General features: G+C 36.4%; 1 protein-coding gene and 1 long non-coding RNA gene across 3 annotated transcripts in view; one reads left to right on the top strand and one right to left on the bottom strand.

The window, feature by feature from the left end:
* Window positions 1–1,095: 1,095 nt before the first annotated feature.
* LOC137131139 (uncharacterized) lies at window positions 1,096–3,908 on the top strand. Its single transcript, XR_010914952.1, has 4 exons — window positions 1,096–1,169; window positions 1,583–1,771; window positions 3,560–3,686; window positions 3,804–3,908. It is a non-coding gene; the product is annotated as an uncharacterized lncRNA (long non-coding RNA).
* A 3,067-nt stretch (window positions 3,909–6,975) lies between these two features.
* nek7 (NIMA-related kinase 7) overlaps window positions 6,976–9,811 on the bottom strand; it is a 58,002-nt gene continuing 55,166 nt past the window's right edge. For both annotated transcript variants that reach the window (XM_067511990.1, XM_067511988.1), the window contains one exon: window positions 6,976–9,308. In XM_067511990.1, coding sequence (XP_067368091.1) covers window positions 9,198–9,308 — 111 coding nt within the window. In that variant the 3' untranslated portion in view covers window positions 6,976–9,197. The remainder of the gene's footprint in view (window positions 9,309–9,811) is intronic.

Genomic DNA, 9,811 nt, shown 5'->3' with positions numbered 1-9,811 from the left:
CAGTACCACAGCATGGGGTGAGCTCTCCATCAAAGGCAGCAGCTCTGGTGAACCCTTGTGTGAGGCATTCAGGGGCACTGTAGAGTGTAGTTCATCTATGTTACATTCAGATTGTTCAAGTCGTTCATAATTTCAATAGTGCTCAAGGCTGAACAAGGACGAGGAGAACACATGTTCATTGTTTAAAAAAAGTTTCATTTTACATAACTAAAGGAGAAAACCAACAAAGAAAACCAAGTCAATCGGAAGCTTAAACATCAATTCACTTTGTCTACCTTCACTTTCCCCTCGTATTCACAGACACGTCTACACAGGTTTAAACTTTGTCAGGTCAGCGCCAAGTAAAATTAAAACAAACATCTGAAAATCTACTCGGACAACAAAACTGTGCATGTAAATTAAAATGTCTTTGTAATTTTGTAACTGAAGCCCAGCAAAAAAAAAGTTAGCCTGATAAAGTTACTGTGGTTGGAACAGAGGTGTTGGGTGCTGTGTTGCTGTCGTTAACATGTTCTAACCACAGCTACATGCACCTCAGAGCTGAAGTTTGATCTTTGTGTTATCTACTGTAATTGCCGCGAACATGCAAGAATAAAGTTAATGAAGATAAATACTTAAAACATATGTTTCAGCATGGTGGAGGGTCAGAAGATGTACAAGGAAATAAAATAATGAAACCAATATGTTGGTCACTTCTATATATGACTTTCATTTAGCTCATCAGAACTAAAATGATGTTAATGTTCTGATCTACAAGACACAAGTTGGTCACTTGTGTTACTTTGTAAATTTTATTTTAGAATAGTCGTGAATAGAAATAGAATAGAATAAGAAAATACACAATTTTTCTAATTTTGGTCTGAAATTAAAGCAGTTATTTCAACTAGTGTGAAATGTGTCTACAGTTCACATGTTGCCTGATGTTAAGTTCAGGATGTGGTAACAAGACAGGAAGTTTTTTTATTTGTTTGTTTGCATGGTAACATTTTGACATCTGACATTCAACAAATGGGAGTGTGTGTGTTGTGTGTGTGTGTGTGTGTGTGTGCGATGGGGGGTTATGTGCTGTATATGTTCATTTCTTTTCTTGTTCCACAACTTGCTGTAACCTCTGGACATGGTGGGTCTCTACAGTCCCAAGTTTTTGCTGCTGTTAGCTGGAATCATCTGTAAGTAATTGTGTTTTGAAAAATATTTCATATTAATTTACATATTATAATTTATTATTTACATTTATAACATCATTATATATTCATAAATATAATTTCATATTATATTACAATATCAAACATTTGATAATTTTTAAAATCTCCTTTTTGGTTTTATATTTACGTTTTCTATCTGTCTCTGCTACAGAATGTGAGTAGTGTTTTTTTGTAAATTTAAAACACACATTTATTCATATAGGTTTTTGATATTGACCTGACCTAAATATGTTTGTTACCAAAGTGACCAGAACATCAGCTTTTCTCTATTTACTTTATTACTTTATTTACCTCATCAGCGTGAGAATGAGTGTGTGTTTGAATGAGACCACACATACTACATGTTAGAGTTAAAAAAATGGTTTGATTTTACGTAGGTAAAAGAGGAAACTAACAAAGACAAATCGAACAACTCAACCACACAATGTGGATCCAGGAGGGACAATGACTGTTTGATAGCCACCAGCTTTAATACCCTGCCAGGCCCGGTGAACTGAAACCACGCGATGACCAATTCTAACCACCAGTTTTCCGACTAACTCTGCACAACTAAGTACCCAGACCAGGTGTGTTCAGTCAATGAGAACCTGGAACATTAATTCACTTTGTCTACCCTCACTTTACCCTCGTCTAAGATGGTTTTTATTCCCAGACACAGTCTACACAGGTTTAAACTTGGTTTAAACCAGGTCAGCGCCAATTAAAATTAAAACATCTGAACATCTGAAAAGTGAATTGCAACATTAAGGGTTTTTAATGGTTAAGAGGAAAACAGAACTGTCCATGTAAATATGACTTTATTAATGATTAAACCATTTTTGCAACTTTGTAACTAAGGCCCAGAAAAAAAAGAAAAAGATTTCACCTGATACGGTTACTGTAGGGCTGGAACAGAGATGTTGGCTGATGTACCGCTGCATGTAGCTGTGGTTAGTACATGTTAACCACAGCTACATGCAGCTCATGAACGAACTAAAATGCTGAAGTTTGATCTTTGTGTTATCAGTTATCACTCATTTGCTGAGTGATCATTGAAAATAAGAATCAGTTGGTAATTTTTCAAAAGACCTTGTTGATCACTGAATAGTTGCTTGTCACTTAATTGTCACCTTAATTGCTTGTCACCTTTCTGAAAAGTCAGAATAAAAATAGGGCTAATTTTTGGTTTTCCAAAGATCTTGCAGACCTGATCAAAATACGCAACAAACAGTGGTCCTTAGCTAGAAACACAGGTGCTGAAGCTGATTGGTTAATTTTGCGGCTCAATCAGGAATAGATGCACCGCTTTAATCCAAAAATCAAAAGCTGAATATTACTTGTCCATAACAACTGATGGCATAAATGATCGCTACAAAAAATAAATAAAAATGTCTCATGCCCACTTCAACAAATGAAAGTCAATAATGTCCTAATTTCTGATAAAGCAACCATGTCAAATGCCTTCAATACTCTTTTCAAAAAGGCTGCCCAGATGTTTGAAGAACAATGACATATCTCTTCAACACTAGTTTCAATGAGCTCCTCTCAGCAGGCAGCTGTCTTTGCCTTCACTGCATTGACTGTTACTGAAGTTTTACGTGCGCTCCAGTCTTTGGATTCTAAAAAAGTTGCTGGTCCAAAAGAATGAGATCCATATTTTCCTAAACTGGCTGCAACCATTATTGCAAAACCTTTAATTGAACACTTTAATCTTTCTCTTGTTGGAAGTTGTTCTTTTAGCCCCACCACAAGCATCACTGTTGGTATGTACAAACTCATTTCAAATACATTTGTTTAGACCTAATATAATGTGCCATATGTGTGTATCTTTTATTTTCTCACAGATTTCCTAATTCCAACTGACATGAAGCACTCCCCACTAAAGAGTTAACATTACCTCCACACTGTAAAAACCTCTTCTTAGTTTACACCTGTTTGTGTGGAAAGACAAGAAGCGACAAGATTTTGTCTATCAGCAACATTACAAGTGGATTTATATAAATAGCTGGGTGATTATTATCTGTAATCATCCATTTTCCACCATTGAAAATTTACTTTAATGCTGCATTAAATACTAATCCAAAGTACATTAGATGTGTAGAGAATCTTCATATTTATAGAGGCAAAAAAATTAGCAAAGTGAACCAAATGGTGAAATGTGTGAAATGTCAAGTTTTTAGATTATTTATTCTGAAAGTTCAACTTTAATGCCTAAAATTATGTTTCATTTTTAAAGATCATCAACTTTGCCATTAAAATGAAGGAACGATTTAGACTCTAACCTAAACCAAAAAAAAAAAAAAAGACATTCTTTTGCTCTGAGGCTCAAAAAATACAGCTGGTGAATAATCACTATCATCTTTGTGTCTCCCCAGATGAACTCGGAGTCCAAGAACCTGTCTGTTCTGGAGCCGTTCACAGACTACAGCTGCACCGGTTAGATTGAGGAAAATGATGTCACCATTAAAAACTCAACTGTCTAAACGTTCAGGGTTGACTGTGGTATGTTGATGTTCAGTTCACCTCAGTCAGTGAGAAACTTGTTTCCTCAGATATTACAGAGTGAAGAATTGTACCAGATACTCCGTTCACTGTTACACATGTCTGATGTTCCAACAGATCTCACAATAATCATCATAAAGAACAGACAAACCAACACATCCACTGAGTTGAGTTGGGACACATCCACCCAGAACTGTCCAGATGTACCTGAACTGAAGAAGATTCATTTTGACTGCATGTGTACTTTTAACTCAGAAAAGACACAATGGAGTATTTATTGATTCTCTTATTATATTCCTAATATTACAATAAAGTTATTTGAGATTGTTTTACCGGTTCACAGATATTTAACTCACACTCAAGTGTATTAAGTGACAGACGAAAATCAAATAGTTCACACAACATACACTATATTGCCAAAAGTATTCGCTCACCCATCCAAATAAATGAATTCAGGTGCACAAAGCAAGGTCTATAAAGACATGGATGAGTGAGTTTGGTGTGGGAGAACTTGACTGGCCTGCACAGAGTCCTGACCTCAACCCCATAGAAAACCTTTGGGATGAATTAGAGCGAGGACTGCGAGGCAGGCCTTCTCGTCCAACATCAGTGTCTGACCTTACAAATGCACTTCTGGAAGAATGGTCAAAAATTCCCATAAACACACTCCTAAACCTCGTGGAAAGCCTTCCCAGAAGAGTCGAAGCTGTTTTAGCTGCAAAGGGGGGGCCGACGTCATATTAAACCCTATGGATCAAGAATGGGATTTCACTAAAGTTCATATGGGTCTAAAGGCAGGTGAGCGAATACTTTTGGCAATATAGTGTATGTTTCAGACTAAACATGAAAATGATATTATTTTGCCTAATTCAATTTCTTTTTATTGAAGCTGTCACCACAGCACAGCTAAATAAAACAGTTAGTTACAGCTGACAAACATCCGTCAGAATGAACATGTCATAACACTGGACTCCTACCATGAACCTGTAAAGTCCAACCCACCTGCCACAAGAACATTGCCAAACTTAAAAAAGTGAGACTGGAATTAATAAGACATTTTACAACCAAAGATTAAAGCTCACATCTACATAATACAAAGACTATTCCAACAACCATTAAATATTTAGTCATAATAATATACTAATAGTAATATATTAACATATATTTTGAAGCAGCTGTTACAGCAATGTCACTTCTACTGAGAGTGATTACAAAGCGCTGTCTCTAAAGTAACATCGTGTCTTTCTTACTGTTACTGTTTCTTACTGTTACTAAAGGGACTATGTAACTCTGGTTCACATGTATTTACCACAGCTATTTGCAACTCCGCAGTAAACTAATACTAGTACTGTAGTATAGTAATATTGGAGGTCCTTATGTGGCAACTATAAAAGGTCTGGAAATGTATTTATAACTGAAACCTTATGAAATGTGGACGACACCTCTTGATATACAGTATAATGTTGACTTTGCATATCGGAACTGAAGAGGATTTTAAGGTTCTAGTCAAATCACACAGGTTTCAAGACACTGGTTATGTACTTAACCCTCAGAGGCAAGTGAAAATAAAATACATCCCAGACACAGTGCTAAGCCCCAAGACTACCAGGTATACGCCACGTAAACACCATGTGTATAATAATTGTGCTGTACCGTAATGGTTAATTATGGCCTAAGCAAACATAAAGTTGTCTTTTTAATCATTTCATTTGTTTATTTGGTCCATGCCTGTCAATGCAGATCTCCAGAACAATATGATTCATAAACAGTACAGTTATAATTATTTATACATATTCCATGACAGAAAATGAGTAGGAAGAAAAACAGTCTTATACTGCCTGCTCCTTATTCACATCACACCATAAGCAATAGAAATAAATGGTCAGTACTTAATATCAAGTAACATTTTTAAAGTTTCAAAATCACCTACAATCAATTTCTAACAAAAATGGTTTAATCAAGTCATATTCATATTTTGTAATTGTTCTTTCTCTATACTGTATGTGTTGTTGAACTGTCAAATATTGTAAAAGGCCTTTAAGTGATTGTCTAGGGAATTACAGAGTCAAATACCAGAGAAAGATTTACAGTTGACCATGGAAATTTGTTTTCAAAACTAAATGTCCATCTGTGGTTTTCACCTTCAGAGCTGAAAATAAACAACTTCATTAAACATTCCCGTCAAAAATCAGATTCTGGCTGATGCAAAACTATATAAATGCGTTGCTTATAAATGCCTATGCTTACTGTGGGGTGGGTAGTGGAGTCGTACTGAGTGTATTATAAGAAGAGGTGGTTGTGACCTTAGCAAAAAATACGTACTAGAATCTGCCCTTTCTGACAGATTCCACTTAGAAACTTAGAATGTGTAACACTAAAAATAGAAGTCATACCAGAGCTGCTGTATTCAATTGTATTAGATTGCACAGGTGAACCTATAGTGGCCAGTAAGTATGTGAGTATGTATATGTCACTGTAACAACTGTTATGAAGGTGGCAGCAGTCTTATCACAGCTTCTGAAGAAAACAAGTATTGTGTTTGATTTTTACAATATTTGAAGAAACTAAGAAAATATAAACTATTGATAATAATGGTCCTGTGTAAGTATATATTTTTGTCACAAGGAAAATGCAAAGAAAAGCAACTGCTGGTGCAATTGTTATTCTTCTGCCACGTGCAGGTAATGTATTTTCTTTTCTTTCTTTTATTTATCCCTTTTCTTGCTTTTAACAGATGCTTATTAATTGCTTTGGATATGTTACTAATCACAATGAAAAATGTATTGTTGAAGAATCGTGTCAGAATGCTGGATCCCAAACATAAAAAAAACCTACTTTCCTTGTAAAACATAAATATTTCAATGCCACCAAACTCAGGTTTCTTCCACACGCAGATACAACATCTTTTACAATCTTTTGTGGCTCACATCTGGAGGGGTTCCAGCTTTCCACCACCAGAAAGCCACCATCACTGGACATACTTACCATAAGGTTGGTATAATTTTACCATCAAGGTGAAACACCTACACCTTGCAGAGGGATATTTTAGTAACATCCTAGGTGTCGTTTAAATTGTTCATCATGAAGAATCCAAATGGTCCTGAACTGCAGATCTGAGACTGTGGCTCTGTAACTGGCTTGGTGTACAACACTTTGTACAAAGGTTTGCCTTTTTTTTCAGTTTATATTTTTGGCAAAGCAAGTTATTATCTCAAAGCATATAGTAGTCACTGTAATAACCCCCTCCCCCCTTAAAAAAAAGCTTTATTGCAGTTAGTTAGCATACAGATTTTTTGTAATCAATGTATTTTATTGGACATGAGCTGGTCAGAAAACAATATCAATTGTCAATATTTTACTTTCTGATAACCACCTGCAGCTTTGAATACCAACTTCAGAGAGTGTGTGTGATAAAGGCCATGGTAAAATGCTTGGACAAAATAGAGCATTGTCAAAAAAAAATAAAATAAAAACACAAAACAAAAGCAGTATTGCACAGATATGGACATTTTCCTTTAGGTCTGCCACTAAGAAAATCATATTTTGATATTCTGGTATTAAGTACTACCAATCTACCGGGGGACTCTGCATATGTAGCATCAAAACTAAAACATCTAAAAAGTGCTTTAAACTCACCTGTAATTACAAAAAACATGAAAGTTTTTGGTGCATTACAGATACTCGTGTGTGGAGTGGCTACAGTAATGTTAACGAAAAAGGAGGAGAATTATGGGAAAAGGGGAATATTGCAGTTGAGAATAAACAAAGACAAAATTAAAGACAAGGTGTACAACTGCAAACAGTGTAATTGCAAGTCTCATATAAATGAGTAGCATCAACACACTGTTAAAATATTCTGTTATCCAAAACAAAATAACTTATCTCTTGCATGTATTAGCTTTAATTCTGTATACAACATTTCAATAGCATTAAATGTAAATAAAAACATGAAAAACACGGGCATACCTGAATGGTTAAAAGGCTATTTGATAATGTAAAAAGAAAATTCATGACAAACTGAAATAAAGCATGATCAATTATTGTTTAATTACTTTACCTTCCATGTGATATCAATCATTGTCATTTTGTAAACCAGTGAGTGGTAGTAACTTGTGATCCACTGCTGTAAACCTACCCACTGTGAAAATGTATCCCAAAACGTCCCCCTCTTCCTCCCAATGAATAGACACTGAAACAGTATTAAACCTACAAGAACTTCAGTAAGAACAGTAAAACAAAATGAGTCCCATTGGTGCTTGTTTTGTTTTTGTTTTTTCAATAGAAATCTATGAATATATACTAGTCATAAAAGATACCTCAACTGAGGACACATGTTAGGTAGGCACGCTGGGATTTACTCTTGCCATGGACAATACACAAAGCAAGGAACTGAGAGTCTGTTACCTAACAAGACACATACACTGCAAACTTACACAGCAACAATCACAAAATGTTGTCCACATATACACAACCTTTCTGATGGGTAAATGCTTTCACTGGACCACGACGAAGAACTATGCATTTTGACATTTTTTTCCCCATGTCTTCGTTGTAATTTCACCTGCCTTAAAACACCACATTCCGGCACAGTAGTACACCTTGCCTGAGAAGACGTTTTGGTGTCAGTGACTAAGGTAAGCTGTAGATGTAAAAGTGCTTTTGGTACAGTTTCTATCACTTCTTCTAGGCTGTCAAAAAAGAGACATGACTTTTTCAAAGACAATACATAGGTGTCAAAAGTATGTACATTCAAAGCATTGTGGAGACGTTTGCCCGTATTCTCTACCCAGTATGTCTCTAATCTACCCCCTCAATTATTCTCTCTTTCCTTATACATTCATTAGACATGATTGTCCCACGAGTCATCCAGTACCAGGGTAAAAAGTGCAACACAACAACACTTCAACTATCGATAACACTCTCTCAGGTTTGCTGCCACTGAATGAAAACGTCTTTACTCCATCACCTTAGTTTTTAAATGTTTTCATGTTCTCTTTTTTGTGCCATTTGCTGACCACAGGTTTCATGAGACACTTTGAAGCCTACTGGGTCATTATTGTTTGCATCAATCAGATGGTTTGAGAGTAAGTGGTAATACTGCATTACATTTAAAATCTAATTTTACCATCTTCCAGTATGTCTGCTTTAAATAACGTTTTTGTAGTAGCTCCTAAAGAGTGGCTTTATTTCACTGTGCGAAAATACAGAGGTTGTGTTTGCTACACATTGTAAAAGTTATTAAAGTCTAAGGAATGGGGAGGCCCATCTGACAATCAAGTATAATCTTTATAATCGTTATTATCAGGCAGGATAGGTTTTTGTGTCAGTCATGTTAGAAACTTTACTGTCACCTTGGAAATAAAAACTCTTTTACACAAGCTACTTATCACAAGGAGCTAAACTCTGGACTAAGTTACGGTATAAAAGCTGGTAGATGTCAATGAGTCCAGCATGGAAAGCAAGGGGGAAGTCGGGGGGAGATCTACAAGCTATAGTGTAGCAGCTCTGGGCTTAGCTGCCCTGTGTTACGTTCTGCATTTGTTTAGCAATGTCGTACACGTAGGTGATGTCCGGCCTCTTCTCCGGGTCTGGGTTGATGCACATATCTACCAACTTCCTCAGCTAATGAGAAGGATGTGGGGGGGGGGTTGGGTTGATTGGAAGGTAAAGAGAGAAATAATACAATTAATGACACTGTAGTTTGACAGGTTTTTAAAAAGCACCTCCAGAAATGAACAGACTGCTGCTAACACAGATCTGCTCATCTTATAACACCCTCTAGATGAGCTCTTTCCATAATAGCAATAACGAAGCAACAGGTAACTGAGCTGAGACAAACACGCAAAGCTGGGTTAGCGCGTTAATCACTTTTTGGTCTGTTGGATCCACTTTTACCCAAGCTTACAAATGCACATTCACCCGCAAGCATACACACATACTGCTGCCACTCCATTGCCACCCGGAGACAGCACTTACACTTGAAGCCAAGCGAAGCGGCTGATTGGAGCAGATAGATAGACAGGCTCGCAGGCGGAACAGCCACCACCATCATTAAAAAAAGAGGAGAATAAAAGATGGAAAGGAAAGAAAAAAATAACATCTACGCGAGGTAGCTATGGTAACCG

The sequence above is a fragment of the Channa argus genome, chromosome 8, assembly GCF_033026475.1.
Source record: "Channa argus isolate prfri chromosome 8, Channa argus male v1.0, whole genome shotgun sequence".
Lineage (NCBI taxonomy): Eukaryota > Metazoa > Chordata > Actinopteri > Anabantiformes > Channidae > Channa > Channa argus.
The sequence above is the reverse complement of the archived record's forward strand: the minus strand, read 5'-3'. Positions and strand labels throughout refer to the sequence as shown.